At 38.4% G+C, this 27,211-nt stretch overlaps 3 protein-coding genes across 4 annotated transcripts; all 3 read right to left on the bottom strand.

Annotated features, from left to right (window-relative positions):
- Positions 1-27: 27 nt before the first annotated feature.
- Positions 28-16,775, bottom strand: LOC149025591 (uncharacterized). The gene is made up of 14 exons (XM_089145790.1): positions 16,276-16,775; positions 15,531-15,692; positions 9,099-9,164; positions 8,743-8,886; positions 7,063-7,176; positions 6,620-6,721; positions 6,296-6,481; positions 5,144-5,233; positions 4,937-5,071; positions 3,606-3,728; positions 2,938-3,023; positions 2,252-2,864; positions 2,066-2,143; positions 28-1,525 (listed from the first exon to the last, which is right to left on the bottom strand). Exons 1-14 carry the CDS (start codon positions 16,528-16,530, stop codon positions 488-490), a joined length of 3,192 nt encoding a protein of 1,063 aa, XP_089001916.1. The 5' UTR covers positions 16,531-16,775; the 3' UTR covers positions 28-487.
- A 989-nt stretch (positions 16,776-17,764) lies between these two features.
- LOC149025590 (S-adenosyl-L-methionine-dependent methyltransferases superfamily protein) lies at positions 17,765-22,646 on the bottom strand. 2 transcript variants are annotated; one of them, XM_089145792.1, is made up of 2 exons: positions 21,854-22,646; positions 17,765-17,955 (listed from the first exon to the last, which is right to left on the bottom strand). In XM_089145792.1, exon 1 carries the CDS (start codon positions 22,553-22,555, stop codon positions 21,887-21,889), a length of 669 nt encoding a protein of 222 aa, XP_089001918.1. In that variant the 5' UTR covers positions 22,556-22,646; the 3' UTR covers positions 17,765-17,955; positions 21,854-21,886. The 2 variants fall into 2 exon arrangements, with proteins under 2 accessions (XP_089001918.1, XP_089001917.1); XM_089145791.1 differs by lacking the exon at positions 17,765-17,955 and adding an exon at positions 17,984-18,526.
- A 1,788-nt stretch (positions 22,647-24,434) lies between these two features.
- Positions 24,435-26,986, bottom strand: LOC149025589 (zinc finger protein MAGPIE-like). Its single transcript, XM_089145789.1, has 4 exons — positions 26,895-26,986; positions 26,658-26,796; positions 26,100-26,496; positions 24,435-25,618 (listed from the first exon to the last, which is right to left on the bottom strand). The coding sequence occupies exons 2-4, from the start codon at positions 26,767-26,769 to the stop codon at positions 24,736-24,738; spliced, it is 1,392 nt and encodes a 463-aa protein (XP_089001915.1). The 5' UTR covers positions 26,770-26,796; positions 26,895-26,986; the 3' UTR covers positions 24,435-24,735.
- Positions 26,987-27,211: the final 225 nt, after the last annotated feature.

The following is a 27,211-nucleotide window of genomic DNA, read 5'->3' as shown; positions in this document are numbered from 1 at the left end:
ATGCACTACCCAGCCAGCCCAACAATTGGATATTGACTTGGCACTCCCTTTACACTTGGCTTCTGGAAAATAACCAAACAATTTTGGTAAAAAGAAAAAGGTTATCAAATCTCTGCTTCCATTAATGTGACAAAATACAAACCGGTGAGATCACAAAAACATTGCAGATGAACAATTTAGCAAAAGAAGATACACCATGGAACCCTTGGTCATTACAAACTGATATACGAAGACCCAGACTCTCTAAGCTACTGCTAAAATCTGGAAGAACACAACCAATCCAACGAACGCAACATAATCTAGACTAGGGTAATTCCTCTCACTAAGTGTCACAATCCGCAATTACACTGGCATAGAAGTTTCTCAGTAACCTGCACTTGGCTAAGGTGGGCTGACTCCAACATGATCTCAACTCCAATCATGAATCTGTCGATAAATAGTAGGTTACAGGGCTACCTCTATGCAAGTCCTACACTAGAGACCAGATCTACTGGATGACATGTTTTTCATATAAAGCAAGTATATCCTTCTTGTTGGGATTCCTCAACTTAAGCAAGTCGGCACCAAAACCATGTTTCGTGAGCTCTTGCTTAAGTTTCAGCACAGTGAACTTGGTATAATCCTCTGCTTCATTTTGTTGACTCTGACGGTTATCCTCGTCGACCTTGAAAATTGAGCCCCCATCCTCTGAATGCGTCACTTTCAAAGGGCTGGTTGTGCTCTTTGACCTTTTCCTTCCTCTGATTACTCTGTCAACATCCATATCTTGGACAGATTCACCAGCAATATCATAATCTTCAATCCTCGAGCGTTTCCCATGTGAAGTTGTCTTGAGCTTACTGTCCAACGCCGTCTCATTCAGACGAACTGAAGTAAGCTCCTGCTGGAGAAGATCCAATTTACCTTGTGTTGACTGTAGCTGGACCGATAGGGCTTCAGCCCTTCTGCTGGCCTCTGCTCTGGCTGCTCGTTCATTCTCTAGAAGGTTCTCAAGAACATGAACTGTACTTGCCCTCTGCTCGTTGTTTGATTTCAAAAGTGACTCAATTTCCTTCTCCCTCTCTTCAACCCTGGCCTCCAGTAGAGCAACCTTGGATGAAGCCTCCCTCTCTGAGGCACGGAATTTCTCTACGTCATCCACAAGGTCAAGTTTCTCCCTTTCCAAGCTCTCAATGTGCCTTTCAACCCTCTCAATTAAGGTCAATCGCTCCATTGCCAACTTATGAACTTCATTCTTTTCCTTCTGTGCAGTGACCGCTTCTGCTCGTGCTTTATCAGCCAGTTCAGTTGCTCTCTTAGCTTCCTTTTCAGCAATTCTGCACCTTTCCTGTACTTCTTCAAACCTCTTGAACTCAGACGAATACCTTTGCTCTAGATGGTTCTTCTCCTGTTCCAGTATCCTTACTTCTCTCTCATACGATTGAGCAGTAGCATTCACAGTATCTAGCTTTTCACTCAACTCTCTGATTTGAAGTTTCAAGCCTACCATTTCCAAATCATAACTCTTCAATTTTGAATCTGCTGCCTGTACATTGATTAAGACACATTATCAAGTGTACATGAATGCATAAAACTATAGAAACATCAGGCATGCGAAAAACTGGTTGTCGTTTCATGCAAAATTAGTCGTGCAAAATAACTTAACGAATCTAATAACCTGAATAGTCACTCCCAGGCAGAAAAAAATGGTGCAATTTTAACCATTGCAATAGGTATCTGCACTCTTGAGTTGGTGAGTGGTACCATGCAGGAAGCCAGGCCCATATCTGATTAGTGTGTATCCAGGTAGGAACCGGGAACTTTACAGATTCAACCAGTTTTATGAACCACAGATAGATACATCATGACCAACTCATAGGACAGCCTAACATTCATTCACCACATCTAAGATATCATTGTCTGCTATCATACGCCAAGTTTTTTTTTTTTTTTTTCCTTTTATTTTATTTTTTTTGGGGGGGGGTGTTGGGGGGATGGATTGGAGGTTGCATGTTCGGGTTCATGGAAGATCACCCACTAACAATGTCATCAATCTGGGTATCATGCAATGCCTTAAATAACGTACCTTTAGTTCTGAACTTAATGTAGTCAACCGCTGCTCAGCATACTCAATCTTTGCTATCTTGTCGCTAATTTCCTCTTCCTGTTATCATTAAGAATAAAATTGCCATGAATATTTAATCATCAAGAATCGCAAGACCAGGTGCATGAAAGAACAAGAGGGCAACCAAGAGAGAGGGTGATCCTTCACCTTTTCAGCCAAAGTGGCCGAGAATTCTTCCCTTAGAGCATCCTCTCTTAGTTGTGTCTGCTTATTTGTCCTTTCCTGCACTGCTGCTGCTTTCTCTAGGGCAGCCTTGGTTTCTCTAACAGCTATGTCATACTTTCGCTTCCACTCCTCTGCCTCCTCCTGAGCAGACTGAGCTTGTTCATGAGCAGCAGCAAGTCTCGCTTCTGCAGCACTAATCCTGGACTTGAGGACGCCTTTTTCAGAATTGGCTTGATCATCCTCAGCTTTTTGCTTTGCAAATATCTGCTCATATTTTCTTTTCCATTCCAAGGATTCCTGCCTGACGGAATCCAATGTTTTTGATAAACTCGATGACCTCTCTTCCAATGAGCTAGATTTTCTCTGCAAATTTGTAATACGACTCATATATTCATCTGCAAGCTTAGTCTTATCATTGATGGCATCCTCATAACGCCTTAGATAGTCAGCTTTGTGCTTTTCACTTGCTTCCAGTTGCTTGTTAAGCAATCCCAACTTGTCTTCCAATGAGCGACATTTCAACATGAGACCACTCTTCTCCGAACCAATTTGATTCAATTGTTTCTTCATGAGGTCGAGTATTGGACCTTCTAAACTGGAAAGCAAATATTATTAGGTGAGAATTATTTGTACAACATTGGGGAAGCTCACAGAGAGATGAGATGAACCTCTGCTGTAAGAAGGTTGCCAGTTTCTGCATCTTTCCTGGGCCATGAGATACCTTTCCATATTCAGATAGTAGATCATCAAGAACCTGCATGAAAAGAGATTTAGGTGAAAATACTACTGTCAATCAATAAAAAAAATCTGTTGATACCAATTAATATTAACAATGAATGATAAGGAAAAGAGAAACTTCACTGAAAATCACCCACTGGCAGTCAAAAATGATATACTGAGAAACTAATACAAGTATTCATCATTTTAACTCTAATAAATTATAGCATTACCTTAAAAAAAAATAACGGACTACAAACAGGGGACATTTAGACGTTTCCCATTCTAATGAACAATTCCAATAAGCAAGTGTAATGTTGGTCCAAAAAATGCATTAAATTACTTGTCTCCAATCGCGAAGTTCAAACAGGACAAAAAAAGAAACTACATAAAGAACAGTCATTCCCCCTCCTCCCTTTTTTTCATCCTGTGAAGTTTAACAGGACAAAAAAGAAACTACAGAAAGAATACAGTTATTCCCCCCCCCCCCTCCCTTTTCTTTTTCCATCCTTCGCCACACCAATCTTATGCTCAGCAACCCCAAAACGTATGAGAAGTAGAAAATCAAACATTTATGGAAATTCATTCAGACTAAGCAAAATCTGAAGAAAGAGCTTACCATGATCACTTGATCGATTTTTGCATCAGGAATATTACATGCAGCTCGCAATTTCTTTTCCATGTTCTGTATTGTTTCTGAACATTTTATTTCAGCTTCCATAAATGCATTCCTTTTGTAGTCCTGGGTCAGTGACCAATCCAAAGAATCAGTATCACCAGATCAGCACATAGTATGAATAATGAAACAGGTTATTAATAAACCAAATTTTGATTCTCAATCATAGAACACAAGTTCATAAACCAAAACTTAAGCATAGTCGAAGTAGAATTTCAAGTTTCAATTGACAAGATCAGGTTTTCGGATGGAACTCCATTCAAAACATGAAGCAGAGATCATAGGAGCAAACAAAACAAGAGCACAACAGAATTCAAGATTGTCTATGGCTCTATGGCCAACTGAAAGCCACCCTGTTACTAATGGATTAGGAAGCAACTGGGAAAGATGCTAGCGCATTTACAGTTTGGCTATTCAAGTGGGATGCTTCTAAATCTTAAAGGTGCAAGAAGTGATAGCAACCAATAATCTTTTTCCTACTTATAACAAAATGCATTTATTGCACCATCAGGCCAGTTTGAGCTTGGCTTACAGCTCGGGATGGGAATTGGGAGTGGCACTCATGCTGAGGCTAAAGGACATCTAACGATGCCAAAACCAAGCTCATTTCTCACAGGCCCAACTCAATAAAGCAATTTTATTGGTCTGATAATCAGTTCAGGAAGAGAACCACTAAGCCTATTTTTTCCTGCTAGGCCTGGACCAGACAGCAAAGATAGAAACTGTTAAAGTTTAGCTCAACCGCTTCTATAAGAATAAAAACCATGCGGTGACAAGGGAAAGAAGTGGAAGATATGATCACCTCAGTTCAGTTAAAAACTGGGCCAAGACTTTCATTATCTCACCAGCAGCCCCAACCTCATTCAGACTTAATTTTCCTATTGATATATATTTTCATGTAATTCCCTACTCACATTTAAGAAGACAGAATCCCCAGGTACAAAGGTATAATAAGAAACTTAATAACAGTTTTGAGACTTCCCACCAAGAATGTAGAAGTGACAAACTAACAGGAACCCAAGGAAATGTATGGGCAAGCCTTGCAGAAATCCAGAAGAGGCAATGGACATGGTTAACAACCCTCTTTACTGAAGAAACTTAGATAAAGAGATGGGTTTAGAAGAGGAATCCCTTTTGTATAACGTATACTCTGTTGACAAACAACTTTTGACTTCTTGAAGCAACAATAATAGATACAATGAGAAAGCACACATTCTATTGAAGCATAATTTCTGTACAGTTCAGTAGAATGTCCTAAGGAAATAAACAATCACCTCAAAAGCCTTTCTAAAGAAGTTCTGGAGAAGCTTCTCGTATTTCTGTCTAGCAGAACCAGCTCCTACAGCACTACTATTAAACGCAGAAAGTGCTTTTTGAACTGCTTCCTCATGTGATTCCCTTAAAGCAACCTACAACAACTAGAATTAGAACATAGTAATCATCAACGGTAAGTTGTATGCTTGTACAGAAGCCATACTTACTTCCTCAGCAGGCCTTGAGCGGTCAAAAGCAGACATATAGACTTCAGTAGCTGAATCAAATGCTCTACGACATTCTGCTTCTTCAACACTCTGCAAAAGAATAACCACTGAAACAACTGTTTTCTGCGATAACATGCTCATGCATAGAAATTCTTTTACTATTTCAAAATGGAAATAAAAAGGAGAACAACTATACTTCCACCTGGAAAAAAAAATTCTACTCGAAGGAAACAACTACTTTTGTCGTAGGAGAATACAAGACAAACAATAAAATATAAATACTTAAAAATATTAATCTGCCAGGAATAAAGCAAAAGATAATCAAATAAATAAAAAAGACTTAGTTCTCTTAATCCAATCATCTCTATCCCAGCTTCACATAAGAAATTGAGTCCCGCAGATGGTTTTATCCAACCTATCATATCCTTTAAAGACCAATGACCTAGTGCACACAAAGACAGGAATTGACTGGCTACCCTGGTAGGGAAGAAACAATATGTGAAAGATAAGTATGAAGGGAGTCTTCTGATTCTGAAAATCCTGTCCCCCTACTCTTGGTGAATGACCTAAAAATCACCCCAACTTAAAAAATGAAGGGAAAGTCATTTGGCATTTTGTACTGTTTGGAAGCATAGTCTGAGACATCATTTTCGAAGCCCAACTTGGCCAGCCACAAAACTGGGTTGGATCAATATCACGCGAGTTGGTAAACCTTTTTTCGTTAGAACTGAAGCCAGGTATTTGGGAAGCATGCAAGTTACATCAAAATACCAAAGACATTACCTCTTATTGGAACCACAAAAAAAGAAAGAAAAGAAAGAGATACCACCGAGATCTTGGCAAGTTCTCAATCTAATTCTATGGAGTATTGGGAATTGGTTCAAGGAAATAAATGAGGCCTCGAAATATAGTTGAATGACAGAGAGCAGTTACATAGTTGGCTCCAAGTAGTTTAGATAAGGTCTTGCTCAGTTGATTTTGAGTCGCATAGATGAACAACTATTATAAACCTAATAAATAAGAAGAAAGTATAACAAAACAGTCAAGCAGATGATCACTATCTCCAAAATGACCAACTTACAAGACAAAAGTTATACAAAAGAAGAAGAAGAAAGAGGAGGGGGGGTTACAGTTCAAGGTCTCATTACTGACCTGCCATGAGGAAGATATTGTGGGCACGGCACCATTATTAATAGCATCCAAAAAAGATTGAGTTATTCCAGCAAGAACAGGTCCTGTCATTACTGTAGCTCCGACTTGCTTAGGCCTGGTTCTCTCAAAAACAAACTTAGTTAATGCATCCAGGCCAGATCTGAATTCTGGGCGTAGTTTGTCCAACTGCATACAGTACAAAATGTTTTAATACAGCAATGAAATAGAAATGTGAAACAAATTCAGAATATGATATTGAAGGAAAATAATAATAATCAAGACTGAGAAGAAAAAAAGACAGTGCATGAACAGTAGATGACTCACAGGCATTTGGTCAAGTCGTTGGAGATCATGTTCACTATTAAGAGGCCGAACAAGAGTAAAGCATTCCCTGTCTGGGAAAAGAGCACGAATCGACTCTCGGATCTACAGATCAATACTTTCAACAATAAGCACCTTCAGTTGGACACAATTCATGACATATATTCAACCAGAGAAAACAAAATCTACCATAATAGAAAAGATAGTTAGTAACAAATCAATCATCTGAAACATGTCTTCAACAATACATAACAATACCAAGTTCTTAAAAGAACAATCTAGGTTTCAGTTCCTTTAACATGGGTAAGCACCCATTCCTCAGAAAATGAATTCATATATCCAGCTGGCTTAGGGTTATAATGAAAAATAAACATCATGACTTCATGTGAACACTAACCCAGTAATCAAATTGAACAACAAAAGGAAAGATCATAGTAATAATTTACCTCATTTTTAGCAGCTATGTCATTTGCACTTCCTTGCATTGGCCTCAAGGCAAGCTCTAGGTAATCACGTGGTGTTATTCTCCTATTATCCTCAACTAAATCTAAATAAAAGTCCTGCAAGTGAGCAATTAGAAAGTTATGATCACCTAACATAGAACACGCAACAGATTATCCAATACTAAACTCAAAAACCAGCTGGAACTCAACAAATCATAAGATTGTTCACATCAAACCAGAGCTTGGGGTTCAACTAGGCAGAAAAAACCATAATGTGCAAGATGGCAAGGGGAAATGAATACTTTTTTCTCTCAAGTGTTGGTTACTTTAGAATCTTGATTTTGCCCGGTGAGCTTGATGCAGATCCAACACCAAAAAATTCCTTATGTTGGGAACAACCTAGGGTTAATGTATGGGTAGGGCCTTTATTGGGTGTGTTTCCCATGTGATTAGCCAACTCAATGGACTTAAATGTACATGAGTTGAGTACGAAATTCCCCATAGTTTACTTTTGCATCTTTTAGTCAACTCAGTTGAACCAATAATCCAATTTAAGTTAACGGGCAGAGATCTCATCTCTTTTCATCAGATTCTGTTAATTTGTTTTAGCTCTTTAAAGGCCTGGACATTTAGAGTGCCTGTTAGATGTTTTCAAGTGTGCAAGTCCTGAGGGTATAAGGACTAAGGAGTCACTGGTCCAGCAGTTTTTCAAATCCTACTCTAAGAAGGAACCAGTGTAATTTAACCATCTACAGTCCCAGTGGTTATGTACAGCCATTAAGGGTACTTGCATTGCTAAGACCATTGAGAAGCTCGTCCTTTGGCCAGTATATCTCATATTTGGTTGGAGCACAACCTTTGCCAATGTACCTCCAAATCTTGCTCCCTCACTTGATTTGGATTGGACGGCCATCCGAAGGCATGTAAGTTCCAAGATCTCACTACTTAACCTTAGACCACCAATAGATTCCCAAAGAAACAGGTACATTGTTGTCACCTGGGGCATAGATCCCACTATTCTTCGCAATTCTCCCCCTCTCTCTCTCTCTCTCTCACTATCCCAAAAAAAAAAAAAAAAAAGTCCTGGCCTTCCCCACCCCATTCTTTCCCATTTTCCTTCTATTTTCTTGAATTTTTTACTCCCCAAGAAACCTACCATTCAAAGATCTGGTTCTTTGGCCCTCCTTCAATCAAGATTACATCAGATGTGCCATAGGCAGAATTACTTGGAACATGTTTACATGAAGAAGAGTTCTTTCCTGACTATATGCATATGCATTAGCTAGCTCACCAAAACTCAGGCCACAGTTTCTAAATCTGTTTCATTACGAGCGCTTTCCACATTTGGAGATGTAACACAAGCTCCAGTCTTTTATTCTGTTTAGGGCATTTATGAATGACTAAACATCAGCTCATAATATACTGTATAGCTTAATTTTTTTCATTAATGAAACGCACCAATATTATCCATGCAGTTCTACACCATATACAACTGTCAATTATGATCTCAATAAAAAATAAAGAACTACAACATTTTAATGGATATATTGTCCGAGATTTTGGAGTATTTAAAGGGATTTGGGTTTAGGATGCATTATTGAGCAAATGGGAGAAAACATCATATGATAGCAATCAATACGACATAGGAAGCAATTAAGCAAACAGGATAATTATAATACACACCCTGAGAAGCCAAACAAATATTGGTGAGAACTGCCCAAGTTCAGAGACTGTTGTCCTCCCTCCAGAAGCTCTAACACGAATATGTTTAGTCATTTCAGTGACAAGGGAGAGGCGATCGAGCGCAGATTCATCAATTCCACCCATCTGGAAGGAATATAAATTCAACAGAGTGTCCAACTAAGAATCAGGGATACAGTTGAAATAACTATGAAAATGAGATGCACAAATAACATAAATTACAAACAGGACAGTTCTTAGAAAGCTAGTATGAATAAAGATATGCATAAACTACAACGAAAATGTCATTTAAAATGTCACCAAGAATAAACAAGGTGTGAGAATGAGAAAGCCTCAACCTGGTTGTAAATGAACATGCTAGATAAGAGGACAGCCAAGGAAAATATCTGTGTGCTGTACGTTCCCTGTTAGAGAAGGAAAAAAAATATAGCAGTAAATAGTAAAACTCTATAATGTGGAAAAAACGAAATCTTTGGTAAATTAGCAGTCAATGTAACAAATTGATTAACCAATAAACTATCCAAATCCAAGAATAAGTTTCATGGAGAGGAATCTGAAGTAGAATAAACAGCAATGTAAAGCCAGAGCAGGTATTAAAGTGTAACGTAATCCCAACTTATAGCAATTCTCCAGATTGACACCTCTAAATTCTAATTATAGTTCAAAGAACTGAAAAATATTAAATTACCTAACAAGAAGAGATCAAGAAAACTGTAATTGATGTTACAAGAAGGATGACTGTCTACGTGTAGTTTAGAACAAAATCAAGAGGAAACTTATTTCAGCCAATACCTTCTTATTTTAAAGGAACAAGAAGGGGGCATAAATGCACCATCTGCCCAACAAATATGCACCCCTCGGTCTGTAGGGCCCAAGAACACGGTCAACTGAAAATTTCATATTTTTGTTAAAAAAGAAACCACCCTGAGGATAAGCACCCAGCTCAATTATTATACTCACAGCATGTCTTGAATCAAAAACTGAATCATCAGGCTTGAGGTCACAACTTATCTCAGGCCAGCCAAAGTATCGCCCTAGGACCAAGACAGACCAGGTTGCCTGTCATATAGGTAGATGAGGCTGCTTTGACACTAGAGAATTATCAGTCTCAGGTCTAAAGATGCAATCAAGTTTGGAACTTCCATGAAAGTTGCACTATAAAAGTTTCAATGCCAATGCAAACCTTTTCAAAGGATCTCTTACAAAAGTGTCCTCAATGCAGATCAAAGGTGCCATGGCAAGTACCACTGCAAAAACCACGCTAACTTCAAAATGGTCAGCACGGTTTCCCTTTAACCTGGTGGTACAACTGAACCAGATACTGAATTGCACCAAGCCATGCAGCTTGTGTTTATCCTCTCTTCCCCCCCCCCCCCTGATGATAGGTTTATCTAGTACGTCCAAACCAGAATTATCAGTGAGTTAGAACTATTATTTTGTCTATCAGTAAACTTAAAATGGAATATTCTTTATAAATTCCAGTTCTGTTACTGCCATATCAGTAGCTTCTTCTAGTTTTTCAGTGTCTTAGTTTAATTAGGAGGCAGAAAATTTTCTTTCCAGCTTGCCCAACAGGGAAGAAAGCCTGCCTATTTAGAAATTCCGTTTTGCAGCTTGTCTCCTTTTGGCTGAAAACTTTGCGGTATCTATTTATTGATATATGGACTTGAGCTTCCCCAATGATTTTTAATAAAGATTGCCCTCAAATTTCTTTGAGATTAAGAATATTGTTGAGATGCAGCATAACTATGCTGTGACACCAAGACAGGCCAGTGGTCTGTTGCTTTAGTTTTGCCATCCAGGTGAGAAGCTTCATCCAAACCTACTAAGTTCTAACTCTTCTATGATTCTTCTTCTCGTCCAACGTCAAACTAGCTTAGTGTCTGTAACTCTCATTTTTCCTGCACACACTCACGTGATCTAAATCTGATCTTAGTTCCCAGTAAGTACTTTACCCCAATATCAACCAGAACTTCAGTTACTATTTTGATCATCATCTTTAAATCTGGTACAGAGTTCCTTTTTCCAGTTGGAATTCTCCTATTATTGAGTTTTAGACCTGAGATTTCTGCCTTCATACCATTATAGAATTGGATCTAATGATGAAGCTATTTCTGTTTTGGAATCTGATTTTAACATCAATTCCTCAGGTGAAGCAGGACAACCAGCATGGAACTAGGACCAAGTGAACTAGCAATGTAGTAGGCCCGCTCAAGCCGCCCTATTCAGTTTAGATGGTCTTTTAAAAGGGCAAAAAGAGGCCAAAACACTACTCACGTGAACAGTGTCACAGCCCAGTATTTGGCCTATAAGGATTTGCAGACCTAAGATCAGATTACATGGAGTTTTTATTCTTAGGAGATTTAGGATCTTAGTTTAGTTTCTATTTTAGTTATAATTGCATGTGGTTGAAATATAAAGCCTAATAGTATCTAATTTTAATTAGTTTCAATTTCGCTTGTCACTAGTACTAGGATATTAGTTTCTATTTTCAATCTACTAAGATTCTTTTCTTGTAAAGCTTTAGCCAAGCTATAATAGGCCCTTACATTGCAATAGAAAAGGGACTTTTGGAATAGGGAAAAAAAGAAGTAAAGACTGAATTTTGCATTTGCAAGTCCCCCCTTCTCTCCTCTTCTCTTCTTCTTCTTACGAGTGTTCTTCTCCCTCTTCACCTTCTTCAAGACTGATTCTTCTGAGATTTACCCCTTCTTCTCTCTATCTTCTCTATCCTTCTTTGTTCTCTATTCTGTCCCTACCTTAATTTGGTATCAAAGCCCAAACCTAGGTAACTCTCTTTGTCTATTGGATTCTTCACTCTATCAAGCTTGCTCTCTATTTTTCTTCCCCGCTAATTTCCTTCTTATGATCTATCCTCCCTATTAATTTGTCTTCTCTCTCTGATTTGTCTTCTTTATTTATTCTTTCTATGGTCTTCTTCCCCATTATATTCTCCACCTATACACTACCGCTATAATTAATATCACTCTCGGAAACCTTACCCCTCTTCATTTTGCACACATTCCCCCCCCCCACACACACAAAAAATCCTTTTTAAACAAGCGTTTTTTATACAATATCAGTTCTTATTTCGCTAAAACTCAAGGATGAGTTTTTTTCAAAGGAGGGAGAAATTGATGCAAAACAACCAGTAGGGAACAAGGACCAACTAAACCAACAATGAACCAGGCCAGCTCAAGCCAGCCTACCATGGTAGTCAAAGTGTCTGCTGAGGCACGCCTTGGTGGCCACCTAGGCCCATTTTTGAGTCAAGGTGACCTAGGGTAGCCTTGTTGCCTTGCTGGGTGTCACCTTGGGTTTTCGTTACCCTACATCGCCTTGATAACTATGCAGCCTATTCAGTTCAGATAGTCTCTTAGAAGGCCGAAAAGAGGCCAAAACACTGTTCACATGAACAGTCTTACCAAGGAACTTAATTTTCCCGAAATTTGGTGGGGCGAAACGATATTTGCAACATATCGCCGTGATTTCTCGCCGAACTGGCGAAATATCGCGAAATATCGGTATTTCTCGCTATTTTTCGTGTTTTTTAATTTGTGGTTGAGTGCTATTTGAAATTTGAGCCACAAGTGGCTGTTGTTAAACCACAGGATTATAAAAAACAAAAAAAGCAAAACATAAACATAAGTATATTGATTTGACAAGTTCAATATTTTATTATTTTTTTAAATTTTCAATCGATGTTTTGCAATTTGCAGTTACATGATGTGACTCATTGAAGTGTTTTTGTTGTTTTTTCAAAATTTTGTATTAATGATTTGCAAGAGAAAAAAGTCGACTAATATTATTTTATGTTTTTAAAATTTTACATAGAGATTGACGTTGACGTGTGGGTGTGTATTATATATATAATATATAACCAAGGAACTTTTTTTCCGGTGATATTTCGCCTTCGCTGGTTTCGCCCGGTTCCCTGCCCAGCAAACAGGGCAAAACGAACGAAAGTTCGTTCCTTGAGTCTTACAGCCCAGTATTTGGCCTATAAGGAATGTTCAACAAAGGATTTGTGTGCTAAGATCAGATTACATGAAGATTTAATTTTTGGGAGATTTAGGACCTTAGTTTTTATTTTGGTGGTTTCTATTTTAGTTATAAATGCATGTGGCTGAAATATAAAGCCTAGTAGTTTCTAATTTTAATCAATTTCTATTTCCACAAGATTCGATTGTCACTAGTACTAGGATATTAGTTTCTATTTTCAATCTACCAAGTTTTTATTTCTTGAAAAGCTCTAGCCAATCCATAGATAGGCCCTAACATTGCAATAAAAAAGGGACTTTTGGAAATATTAAAAAAAATGAAGTAAAGCCTGAGCTTTGTGCGTTTGCACCGCCCTCTCGCCTCTTCTTCTTCTTCTTCTTCTTCTTCTTCTTCTTATGAGTGTTTCTCCCTCTTCATCTTCTTCAAGACCCCTTCCTCCCCCTATCTTCTTTATCCTTTTTTTTTTCCTTCTCTATTCCGTACCCCCATTAATTTGGTATTAGAGCCCAAACTTGGGTAACTCTTTTTGTCTATTGGATTCTTCGCTCTATCGAGCTTACTCTCAATTTTTCTTCTTTGTTGATTTCCTTTTTCTTAAGATTTGTCTTCCCTACTAATTCTTCTTTTCTCTCTGATTTGTCTTCTCTATTTCTTCTTTCTGTTGTCTTCCTTCCCTTTATGTTCTCCACCTATTCACTACAGTTGTTATTAATATCACTCTCGCAAACCTTACCTCTCTTCATTCCACACGCTTAATACATATAAAATAAAATTAAAAAAAGCAAAAAAAGAAGAAGCATACTTCCGTCTTGAACAAGCGTTTTTTATACAATATTAGTTCTTATTTCACTAAAACTTGAGGATGAGTTTTTTTAAGAGAGGGAGAAATTGATGCAAGACAACCAGCATGGAAACAAGACCAGATGAAGCAACAATGAACTAGGACAGCTCAATACTAGGATATTAGTTTCTATTTCTTGTAAAACTTCGGCCAAGCTATAAATAAGCCCTTACATTGCAATAGAAAAGGGACTTTTGGAATAGAAAAAAATGAAGTAAAGCCTGATCTTCGTGCGTTTGCAGCCCCCCCCCTCTCCTATTCTCTTTCTCCTTCTTCTTCTTATGAGTGTTTTTTCCCTCTTCACCTTCTTCAAGACTGATTCTGCCTAGATTTCCTTTTCTTCCCCCTATCTTCTTTATCCTTCTTCTTTCACTATTCCGTCCCCCAATTAATTTGGTATTAGACCCCAAACTTAGGTAACTTTTGGTCTATTGGATTCTTCACTCTATTGAGCTTGCTTTTGATTTTTTTCCCTTTCTAATTTCCTTCTTATGATTTGTCTTCCCTACTAATTATTCTTCTCTCTTTGATTTGTCCTTTTAATTCCTTCTTTCAATGGTCTTCCTCCCCATTATGTTCTCCCCCTATTCACTACCGCTATGATTAATATCCCTCTCGCAAACCTTAACCCTCTTCATTCTGCACACCTTCAAAAAATAAATAAATAAAATACTTCCTTCACTATTGCTATGATTAATATCCCTCTCGCAAATCTTAACCCTATTCATTCTGCACACCTTAAAAAATTATAATAATAAAAAAATAAACAAGCTTTTTTTTTATTATATAATATCAATTCTTATTTCACTAAAATTCAAGGATGTTTTTTTTAAGAGAGGGAGAAATTGATGCAAGACAACCAGCATGGAACCAGGACCAAGTGAACTAGCAATGAACCAGGCCGGCTCAAACCAGCCTATTCAGTTCAGATGGTCTTTTAGAAAGCCAAAAAGATGCCAAAACACTGCTCATGTGAACACTATCACAACCCATTATTTGGCCTATAAGGAATGCTCTATATAGTATTTGTGGGCCTAAGGCCTAAGATTGGACCACATGAAGGTTTTAATCTTGGGAGATTTAGGACCTTAGTTTAGTTTATATTTTAGTTATTTTATGCATATGGCTGAAATATAAAATGTAGTAGTTTATAATTTTATTTAGCTTTGTGCATTTACAACCCCCTTCTATGAGTGTTCTTCTCCCTCTTCACCTTCTTCAAAACTGATTCTTTTGAGATTTCTCCTTCTCCCCATATCTTTCTTTATCCTTCTTTTTTCTCTATCCGTCCCCCCACTATCAAAAGTACTATGTTGATCAAATTTCTTGAACCTTCAGATTATCTCTCTCTAATTTCACTTCGGCTTTTTTTATTGATAGACTGCAGTTTTGAGAATTATATGCTATTCTAACTTTTTTTTGGGTTAACTAGACTGAGTTCTTTTGAGATTGGTATCTGTTCAGAAAACCAAGAAGTTATGATATATGATAATTTTTCTTTTGGATGAATAATAAACAATAACTATGAGAAAGTTGTTTGAGGTGGCACATCCACTTTCAATAGAGACCCTTAAATGCCCTATATGGAGAAGTGAGTTGATCCAAATTGAAGGAACTAAAAGAGCTGGGGTCAGACCTAAAATAAGCTTAGGAGAAGTGGTGAAAAAAGATATGCATGGCTTAGGCCTCGTATCTAATATGGCCTCAAATAAAGCTGATTGGAAGCCAAGGACCCATGCAGCCAACCCCATTCAGTTGAATAAGGCTTGTTGCTGCTGTTGCTATTGTACTGGATTTTAGATTTCAGGACTTACTTTAAGGTTTCAGAAACCCATTAGTGCTGATAGGCAGCAGAAAGCTATCAATCAGTGTAAATTTTACAAAAGTGATCAACAAAGAAAATAAGCAAAACAAAAAGAGAACTAACCGTTTGATCATATGCATCAATGCCTTCACTATCCAAGAGTAAAAGACTATATTCAGTTCCATCAAGAGCAGTTCTTTTTAAGGGAGTACTCCACATCCAAAGTCCTTTAGTGCAAGGCCGGTGTGTTGAAGCAACTTGAAATCCTGTACTCCTCCCAAGAAGCTAAAAGAAACACAAAATGAGTATGCCAGAGGAAGCGCATGATTATGCAATCTTCTTATAAATTAATACCATTCAGTAATATTCTGGCCAGTTAACTCCGGGTATACCTCGGGGTTATCATTGGGTTCGTTCTTTTCAAAATTTCAGTGAAATTCGCATAGGGTAGCGGTGCTCAACAAGACAGATTCATTGTTATGATTTATGAGCAACAAACAGCAAGGTTAATTCATGGGTGTTTATGAGATAATTTTGACAAGCATCACACTGACCTAAAAGCCAAACAAACTGTAGTTTCACCGAGTAAACCAATCAAATATAAATTCATTCGACAAATCAACTTATAAGGGTGAGTGACTCCTGAAACGGGAAACCTTTTTCTTAAATCCTCGGCTAGCCCATACTCCTACGGTCCAACCATACGACATGCAATTAGCCGAAAAGAGAATACCAAAACTAATCCCAAACATTGGTTTCGTTTCAATATCTTTTCACTGCCAATGACTTTTAAGAAAGAAACACAAACCCTAGAACCCTGATAAATGAAAAGTTCATGATGTTTACTTTAGGGCAAGTAAATGAGCACCTGATTTAATATGAAGCTCTTTCCTTGACGAGCTCGACCACACACAGAGACAACCCCTATGGGTCCTTTGACAAGTTGAAGTGCGGCCACGGCCTCCGGGTCCATCCTGAACTTCCCTTTATCATCGCAGTAGACGAGACGCAATGGCCTCGCGGGACCTGTAGCAACGATAGAAGAGGGAGCAGAACGAGTGACGGATGGTGGAGAAACATCCATGGTGTCTTTAGGAGCGCTTCGAAATAGTTTCTGCATCATCTTTTCTTCAACGGTCTGTTACTCTCTCAAATTTTCCAGCTTTCCCGACAACGCGAGAGCGGCAAAAAGATTCTCAGGTATGCCTTGGTAATGGTAGGAAATGTTAGATTTTTAAAATTGGGGAGGGAAGCTCGCACGAGATTTTGGGACTACTTCTACTGTTTCACACTCGAAGCGTTACTGCTTTCCTCGGATCTGCTCCAACTGTTACCGGATGTGTCTGTCGCTGAAAACACTACTGACGGACTCGAATGGACGCGTATGTATAGGGCAATTTAGTCATTTCACGACGGAATTTTTTTCAAAAAGCTGAACCGTCGGTGTAGTAGCGTGGCGACCAAGCGGCACGGGGACTTGCCTTTTGTTACTTTTTCCTCATAAAAGGATAAAAATAACATTTTTTTAACTTTTTTTTTTTTTTATTTTGAGAAAAATGAGCTCTCGATTGAAGAAGGGAAAAAGAAAAAAAAAATTTAGGTCGTAGAATTTTTTACCGTTAATATCATTCTTAGCAAGAGAAGAAGCAAGACAACGTTAATAGGGAAGCATCTATACAGAAAAGAGTATCTTATGGGAGTAATTTACATTTTTAAGCTAAGAAATCAGCACATGTATTAATCACTCGAACATGATAAACAAAATTACAAAGATTAAAATTCTTCTTAAACTCCCTAATCTCCATAATCAAGTCAATGACCCTCCAAGATGTAGAAAAATGTTCTTGTATTGACCCTCCAAGATGTCCTTCTATTTTCCTTCCATTTTAATCGAAAAGACCTTCGTTGCTAGCACCTTTGGAGTGAGCATAGTCATAGTCATCCTCAATCAAGTAATTCCCTCATAATTATTCACTCTCAAATCCCATTCATCACCTTGTGATGGAAATACTTTTGAGCTATGCATTTTCATGTTGATTACTTTTTTTTTTCCCTTAAAATCTGAGGTTCATCCAAACAAGCTAACGCGCATCTCAATTATTTTAGTACATCTTCAAGGTAAATTTTATATATAATTTGAAGGTGTTGTTTGTTGTTTTTTTTAGGGAGAAACTCCTTTTACTCTGAAACATACAAAAAATAATGTTCATATTTAATAAATAATGTGTTATAAACATACTTTTCAAGAATTTTATATTAGTGTTCACATGAATAACTTGGGTAAGCGAATAAGAGACGAAAAAATGACAATAAAAAATACAAAAACAAGATTTCTAAATTCCCCAGACAGAAAACGAATTTCATTTCACTGGACTGTATTATCACCCTTTGTTGATAGGAGTGACCGTATTTATAAAATTTTCAAACGTTTTTGAATGTTACAAACGGTTAAATAGGATAGAGGTTGTATACATCCTTGACAACCACCATTGGCCATTGGGCAGTGGCCTCATTATTGATCTATCTTACACCTATCGATCAGTCTGCCCTGTCCACACGAACAAGCAAAATTTGGTGCTAGTCATTGTAAATAATAGAAGTGCGTATGAGAGTTAATATACTCAAACGGAACATCTGTAAAACCATTTGCAGAAGGCTTCTATTGTAGACTTAGAAGAATTGCACAATCCTTCTTCACCAGAACAAATATTTCGATGGAGTTTTTCATCTAAGAGAACTCACAGAGAAGCTAGCAAAGAAATGATGAAACAATGACCTAGCCCAATTATGAATCAACCTCTGCAGGGTTTGCAGCATCAAACTAGTTAGCTTGGGACTTCGACGAAAACGATTTATGAGGGTAAGCGGGGTAGTAAATCATAAGTTTGACCACAGAGAAATAATCTGGAAAATAAACAAAAACAACAGGACATATAAGAACATTTTCATCCAGTAGTATAATAGGGTTACACACCCATTTAGGGTCATTATCACTCTCCCTCACTATACAAAAGTCGAAAATGTTTTCCCCACCATACTCAAAATACTAGTCTCAATATCATCAAACTTTGAAGGAGATCCTCCATTCATCGTGGAGCATCGTAGAGAAAATTAAATTTCTACAGAGAAAATAAACAATATACTGTGACAAATACATAGATAACTCAGAAGTATAGAAGAATGAATTTATATGCATCTAAGTCAGCAATATCATAAGGAACTGGATGTCAATCTACAACAATTAATGATCAAACAATAATTAAAATACACATCAGGACGCTTCTTGGATCCTTGAAATTTCTCATCTTATAAACCTTTTTTTGTTGAAACATCATATAAACCTTCATGTGAAATTCAAAGCAGGGGATCCATAAACAGCAAAGAGAATTTTGTTTAGGAAAGGTGAAAGCTAAAAGTAAATGAATGATTTAGAAGAAATTTTAAGAAAAAATGAAGTTCTCAACTAAATGTAAGGCAGAATAAGTGAAAAAGCTGGAGGAGAGAGAGTGTGTGTGTTTGGGGAGGAGTATTCATACAACATAGGAAGATCAACCTAAACCTAAGGGATCTCCTTCTGCATTCGGCTCAGACTGGGAAGTCATCAGGAATAGGAGTCGCTATCTAGACAAATGTCTAGAACGTCAAATGTCTTCCCCTTTAGCAGAGAGAAACTGACTCTAATGGATAAGGCCATGATGTTCTTCAGGGATGCTGGATAAATGTCTGGTTGAAGACCTGGGAAAGTGTTAAATACCTGGTCCACTCAGCAAGCCAATTCTTACTTCTGTAACTAATTTATTAAAAACTGCTAATTGAACCTACTCACAGATCATGCATAAATGCTTGCACCTGAAGAAAATCCAAGTTTTGCTAATCTTTTCAAAGAATTTTTATCAACAAAATAACACAGTTGAAATGTAATTACTCGTTAGAATTTGCAGTAATTGCTAACCCTGTTCATGATCGAGTCAACTAGATTCCACTATTGTGCTGCTGGTGCAGACCACTCTGATCTAATGTTGATGGAATGATATCCCTCATCAAGTTCAAGTCTATCCCAATCATATGCTTCTAATACAGACCACTTTAGTCTCATGTTGCTGACACAAATCTCCTCTCATCATCATGGTCAAATCCATTCCGACCATATCACTGTTATGTTTGGTGAAATTCATCAATACCCTGTATCTACATCCATCTATCTACATAGAGCGTTAGTCCAGCTTACAGCATACACCACCTGATCATACAATCATATTATTTAGCTAAGGGTGAGTCAAAGGGCAAAGCCATTTCTTTGATTTTTATACGTTGCATGCCGCCCTCAGAGAGGGCAAATAACCAACATTGCTCTTACGGATTACACACCAAAGAAAAACCATTTTGCCTAGTGATTTGGTGCCCAAACCTAATCAGAATTGGCCAAATAAGATGCAAATTCACACACAGTGAACATAATATTTTTGTCCAAAAGGGGATTCACAGTCATCAAAATAATGAAAAACTAATGACCTCTTCCGTGATTGCAGCACTCATTGATGTGCTCAGTTTTGATACTCTTCAGGAGGAGATAACTCATCTCTATTGCAATTGGAGGCTAAAAGTGATAAGAGAGAAAATTTGCAGTCACCTTTTCCACTGATGCTTATCTTAAACAAGAACCACGTAATGGGGAAAATCTTTGGGCATAGGATCTTTAGCCATGTACAAGTTTTTTTGCCTATTCTAATAAGGGCGCATAGGCCAACTACAACTACAGGGAAGGCTCAGAACTCAGAAGCCAGCACTCAACAGGAAAGCCATTGACCATCTGACTGAGCAGTTGATCACAGGATGTCCAATTTTCATGGTCACGTCCATTATCTCAGCCTGGTCTATCAGCATATCAAATATTTGAGGCAGGACCTACATGAAGCCATGTTCTTGGTGAAATATAAGTGTTTCCTTACTAATTTTCACCTCGTGGCTCCCCTTCATAGAATTGATGTCAACCCAATAAATACATCCCAGTGGTTCTGTCGTTGATCTTCATTCCATTTCATCATCTTATTCAAGAACAAACAAGCAGGCAACCTGTTTCAACTGTGGGAATTTGCTCTTTGATTTGTCATTCTTCAATCAACGGTAAGTTGAATCACCTCCAAACCTCCTCTTCATCTTCTAAGCCTCTAACATAAACCCTAAGTCTTCCCTTCCCTTTGGTTTCCTCAATGTCACTCAACACTAATTCTTTCCAGGCCATCCCAATCATCCAAGAATCCCCAATTTTGGATTAAAGACTAAATTGCAACCTAGGAGCATTCAATCAAATTTGCAGCCCCAATCATCGGTTTGACCATAGCAAACCCCAGCTCAGATTCTTCCCAGGAATTCTAAATCCACCTGGACCTAGCCAGGCATTATAGGAAGCTCCCTAGTTTGGATCGAACAACCTCTCTGCAATAGGAAAACTTGGCCTAAACCCCTGCACTGAATTCCTGTAATAAACCCTAGACTCCCCCAATATTCTCTTTTCAGAAAACCATAAATGGAACACTAATTTGTTGTTTCTTCAAATTCAGCAACATTCCGCCATCCATGCAACAACAAACCTTCATTTGTTTATCAAATAAACCTAACCGTACCATTAATCCCTGGGTTCTATCAAACCTTGATGCCAGTTTTGACCCAAACTTGACCTAACCGAATTACCAGCATATCCTGGTTACTATCTCTGGTCTGGATCATTCCCAGTCTAGGACAACATCAATCTCTGTAGAATGTTTTCATGCATGTCATGAATAAACCATTTATTTGATAATCATATAAGGCACGAGAATTATTTTCTATTCGTTAACATCCACTGAATTAGCTCTTATTGTACTATTTGCAGACCTCCAAGTTTGGAAAGATCATGTTAAAATGGTGATGAACCAAAATAGTGCCAATCACAAACTTTAGGAAATTCCTCACCTGTTAGTTGAAGATCTGAAGTAATGAGTACAAGGTAGCATCCCTCTTGAAAGCACCAAGTTGTTGTAGCACATTGTAAGGGCATTCTAAGGCCAAGTAGAGACAAAGACTTAGCCAACGACAAAATGAGAAATCAGAACTCCCCTTATTCTAGTGAATTTTCAGTTCTATATTTTAGGCAGAAGCTGATCAGCTGTCTTAATTGAGTTCCTACTCTATCCCCTCATGGTGGAAAGGTTCAATATAAGAAAGAAAGGAAATCAAGAAGTAACAGTATCGTGGAGCAACTTAGTAACATCGAAAAAGATTCGTTACGCTTATGCAACAGAAAAAACTACATTGAAGATAATGTAGAAAAATTCCAGTTATCTCACAGTTTCTGATGTGCACTACGGTAGGTGTATTCTTGGGTTTATACATAAACAATGTAAATTCGTGAAGATTGAAGGAAACCAGCATTCAGAATTCAGGCTTAGTATTACATGAAGTTGTACCTGAGACAATCAAGAAATTTTTTCTTATTTTGGTCACTTCTTCCTCATTATATACACCGCCGCCTCCTCGTAAGCGTACTCCGGATGCAGATGCTCATGAGGGACCTTGTCGATCTTGAAAGCTTTCTCACTGAGCTCCCAGAACAAGCGGTGAGCTTCTGGAGACCTCACTTGGTATCCAAGCAGAATAACGCCAGAATCCGAAACAAGAGACTCCATGGCAGAAATAAGTTGGGGGACGGACTCTTCGATATAAACAACATCTGCCGCGACGACGAAATCGAAAGGAGGCTTTAAGGACTCAATCTGGTCACGGTTATTCCAGTAGAGCTGAGCGGTCTTAAGGGTTTTTCCAAGCGTGGGTTTATTCCTTTTGAGGTTGCGTTTGAGGGCCGGCATGACTGGAGCTATGTCAGTGAGGACGATCTCAAGACCCAGTAAGGAGAGTCCCATGCCGGCGGGGCCGCAGCCGGTGCCAAGCTCGACGCCTCGCTTGCCGGAAAAGTTGAGGAGCTGGATGTAAGGGTTTGGCGTGGTCGGAGACGAGTCGTTGGATAGCGACCAGCGCTCGACGAATTTGACTAGGACAAGAGAGCAAGGCCAGACGGAGGTGCCGACGTGCATGGAACCATTGTCTTGCTGAATAGAGAGGACGGCATCGCGCACCGGAAGCTCGATCACCGGCGAGTCGGTGAATTTCATTCTCAAGCTTCTTTCTCTGAGTTGAATTGCAGTTTGGGCGGAAGAAAGCGACAGAGAAAACCGAAACGATGAAGCAAAGAGAAAGCGAGCGAGCGAGCTCAGCGGTGATCGTAGACGAATCAACTTGGGTAATCCCTCGTGGGCAAAACTGGGCCCAATGTGTCACACATTGAACGCGGTCCACGGGCCTTGGTCAGCCCAGCCCAGCCCAACCTTGATAACATAAGTTTTTATTTAGGCTTGTTAATATCGGGAGATTTGAAATCTATGGAGTCATAATTCATAAAATTAACTATTTGGTTAACCTGAATTTGTGGAAATTTCATTATAAAAAACAGCTTGGTCGTTGTGATTTTTGTGAATGCGCAAATGTTTAGTGCTTTTGTAATAGGGGTGAAATATCTTATTTTCACCTTCTACCCATAAATCTACATATTCACATTTTTAGTATAAAAATATAAATCTCTAGATTTCATAAATTCATGGATTTTCACAATCAAACAAGTATAAATCTCACATTCATGAATCCAGAGAAATTTGAAATCTCTGGATTGTGAAATCTCTGGATTCATGACATGTAACCAAGTAGGCCCTTAAGCATAGGAGAATACCACCACATCAAATATACAATTATACCATTCATTCGTACAAGAAAGAGATAGATATGGACACAAGTATGTGTGAGAATGTATAGACCCGCATGTGTGTTGTATGCAACTGGATTCATATGTAGTCTATACTTACCTATTTCTTATCTCACATCACATATAAGAGCAATCAAATCAAAACTCTCCAGAATTCATAGACTGGAGGTACACATGTTCCCTAGGTGGAGTCTCTATACTTATCAAATTGTTTGTTTTGTCTAATCTTAACCACCTGAACTATAATCTACACCCTCTCCACCCAAATTGACCTTCAACAATTCTTATCATTATCATTATCATTATCATTTTCTTGTCTTGAGTTTTCTTGATGACTCCGAATTTAAATTTAAACTCAAATTACAGATTCGGTTGTTGAGGAATCCATGTGTGCAACTCGTACTCTAACAATGAGAATTGAGTGATACGTATTTTATAGGGAGGAGGGATTTAAAAGGTGGCCAATGAAAGAAGCAAAATAGAGCCGACATGCATGAATTGGATAGGAGTGATGGTATGTCATTAGGGTTATAATCTATGTATTGAGAGTTTTGGATATTTTCTAAATGGGTTTCGAGTCTGACATTCTTTCTTCCCAAGCAAGACTTCGGAGGCAAGTATGGCGAAACATGTATGTTTGTCTTGTAAGGATAGGTATTGTATATTCTCATTTGAAGATTAGTCAGCGCCACAATCTCCCGCCAGTACGAATTAAAGAAAACGGCTAGAATTCTTCAGATACAAACATGGAGTTCTTCAATACACCTGGGTTGAATGAATTGAGTCTGGGGGAAGAAAGCAGCTGAGAAAATCGAGAGGATGAAGCAACAGAGAAAGTGAGCGATCTCAGGCTCTCAGCAGACAGCTGGGATCATATACGAATCAACTTGGGTAATCCCTCGTGGGCAAAACTGGGCCTAACGTGTGATTCATTGACCGCAGTCCACGGGCCTTGGTGAGCCCAGCCCAACCTTCATAACCTAGGTATCCCATTTCAATAGTGAAGAAATTTAAGAAAATTTATTTAAAAAAAAATAACAATATGAACCTAACAATCAATCCAAAAATCGATAGAATATTATTTAAATTTTTACGAATATAATAGGATAGGAGATATGATATTTTCATTATCGAATCAATTTATATCTGTACTATGATCCTCAGATTCCAGCTTTTAAACGTGGATACACTCTTATTAACTTATATATAGGCTCAGATTGAAAAGACTACAACCATGAGAAAAGAAGGAGCTCAATAATGGACCTCAAAAGGGTCTCATAATTGCCATGCCCCCACCACCCTCACCTCTTTTCTCTAGACAAAAGTTAACATTTTTAAATTGAGCAGCTTTCAGGATCCAACTGAATATGCATGGATCTCCAGGGATTTCTTAAGCACCCATACCAACTTTTTCACAAAGGAAGAAGTTCCAATTATAAAATCTTCCTCCACCTCTTCACCCTTTCTACCCCACTTAGTCATAACTTTGCTTTTGGGGTGACAAGCTAGCTTGCCATTGATGAAACCATCTAGTTCTCAGATCCACCCATTGATTGATGAGGGGCAGATGGTTTGAACACCAACCCCTAAGAAATCCCTAGTTTCCCCTCCAGTATCATCCTTCTGATTGTTAGCTTGTTTACTGGGGTACATCTGCAACTGGTTCAAAGTGGATAAATTGTTCACCGAGCTATCTAAATCGGTTCTCTTCTCACTGTGTGTTGGGTTTGGATCAAACAATAGACCTCTGTATTTGTTTTCATCTTCAACTTGAGTGTTGCTGTACTTAACTCCATAGGTGCCAAAAAAGTTCGGGTCAGTTGAAGTTGCACCTATTTGGGCAGCTTTTTGTAACAAAGCTGTCGCAGACATGTTTGCTGCGTGTAGTTGTTGATGTTGATGTTGATGCTGATTGCTGTACAGTGATGGAGCACTAACAAGTTGAGGGCTTTCAACTTCTTTAATGGTTCTTGATGGTAGTGATGTGCTTGTCAGATCACCAGCATTTGTTGCCACAGTCGAGAGCTTAATACCATAAGGCCAGTTCAGTTGATACTGATCTGATTGAGGAGGATTTGGATATGAAGTAAAAGGCTCAGTGTACAGTACTGATGCTGGATTTGCAGAACCCATTTGCTGTAATTGAGGGAGATTATTACTTAATGCTTTGCTTTCTTGGGATCCTTGGCCCATCATCCACATGGCAAGGCCTGGCCTGTGCTGATTAATTGTCTCCTCATTGCTCGGAAGTGGCTTGAAAATAGAAGAGAAACTTTGTGCCGTGTTGGGTCCTAATGAAGTGCCCATAAGATGGTGATTGAAATTAGTTGCATTGATAATGTTTGATGCGGCAGTCACTCTTCTTGTTTCCTCTGCTAAGGCATCACAGAAGGCCCTGTGGGTTATGAAGCTATCTCGCCTGCATGTGCAAAATTAGAAAAACAAAAGGTTCAGAATCTCACAGATAATGATCTTAAAATACTAAAAGCTGCAATTTTTACAACAGCAACAACAAGACTAACAATAATCAATCATAGATTTTGGCTAAATAAAACTTGCATCTCAAATCCAAGACATATGAACAGGTTTAAGAAAGAGACTACAAAACTTATCCAAGTATTCATAAGTGTTGAGGTATTTAAGTTATACCCAATTTATGTTTTAATATAAGTCATCAGATTGTTTTACAATCCATGCTCTAATTGGCCTGATGAGAGTGTATCATTGACATTCTGAAAATACTAGCTGAAGAGACTATCTAGTATTCCAAGCGAGATACTCAAGAGTATAATACTTTGAAAAAACCTGAACCCTAACAATAACTTAGCATGGGAGGTAGTTTTAATTATTATGTTTCAATACACGGATGACATGATCATTGAAAACATAGCCATAATTACCGTGAAAATAAAGTCCCGCAGTCACATCTGTACTCTCTAGTGCCACAGGTTTTGGAATGAGCTTTCCAATCTGACTGCACAGCATATCGTTTGGAGCACTTTTCACACTTCCACTTCTTCTCTCCATGTTTCCGACAGAAGTGTTTCTTTATACCAGTGAGATCACCTAGAGCCCTTGAAGGGTGGTTATGAACACAGTTCTTCTCTGGACATACATAGACTCGCTTCCTTGGTTCTTTGCTGGTCCTTTGCCTGAGTTTCCAAGGAAGGTTATGTCCCCGTCGATGAAGTTGAAGATTTTGATCTCTTTGAAAACCCTTTCCACATATCTCACACAAGAATCTGTTGGTGGCCATTAAAGTCTTTGGTGAAAGGGCTATGACCTCAGCTTCAGGATCTATATATATTTAACACCCATATGCAGGAAGTCAAATAATATATCATCAGGAACTTAATAAAATGATGATGATGCCATGGATCTCTCAGACTTACAAAAGGGTAGAAACACAGAGATATATATAACAGCAATAAAAGCAAGATCAAGAAAAAGAAGATTGCCTGGTGTTCCTGGTAGGCTTCGCTTCTTCTTAATTGGAGGAGGATTGGATCCTGCAGTTGTTGTTGACTTCTGTGCAAGGAAACCATGTGAGATTGCTTCTCCTGCCATCATCTTCTCTAAAATCTCAAAACTTCCTTTCTTTTGGAGTAAATATTCAAGAAATCAAAGAAATAATTAAAATCAGCGAAGATAGTGATAAAAATGAGATCAAGAGCAAAACCCAACAGCAAACGTACCTTGGTTATGGCTTAAATGCTAATTAACTTGAGCTGATAAACGGAGGACTCTCTCTCTCTCTCTCTCTCTCTCTCTCCCCCATCACCTTGATTTTCGTGTGGGCTTGCAGTCTTAATACATGCTTTTGGTTTGATTAGAATATGATTAATCTATGTGGGAGGCGGTGAAAAGTTAAAGTTGGAAAGGAGCAAGGGAGGGAGGGAGAGAGCAGGGGGACCAGAGCTCAAAGGTGCATGATGACACATATGATGAGGTCGGAAGAAAGCGAGTCTCCATTTCTTTCCATTTGGAATGATTATCCCATAATTTGTTTTGC

This window comes from Hakea prostrata, chromosome 2, assembly GCF_041222555.1.
Source record: "Hakea prostrata isolate BN-2017 chromosome 2, UWA_Hpros_2, whole genome shotgun sequence".
Classification (NCBI taxonomy): domain Eukaryota; kingdom Viridiplantae; phylum Streptophyta; class Magnoliopsida; order Proteales; family Proteaceae; genus Hakea; species Hakea prostrata.
The sequence above is the reverse complement of the archived record's forward strand: the minus strand, read 5'-3'. Positions and strand labels throughout refer to the sequence as shown.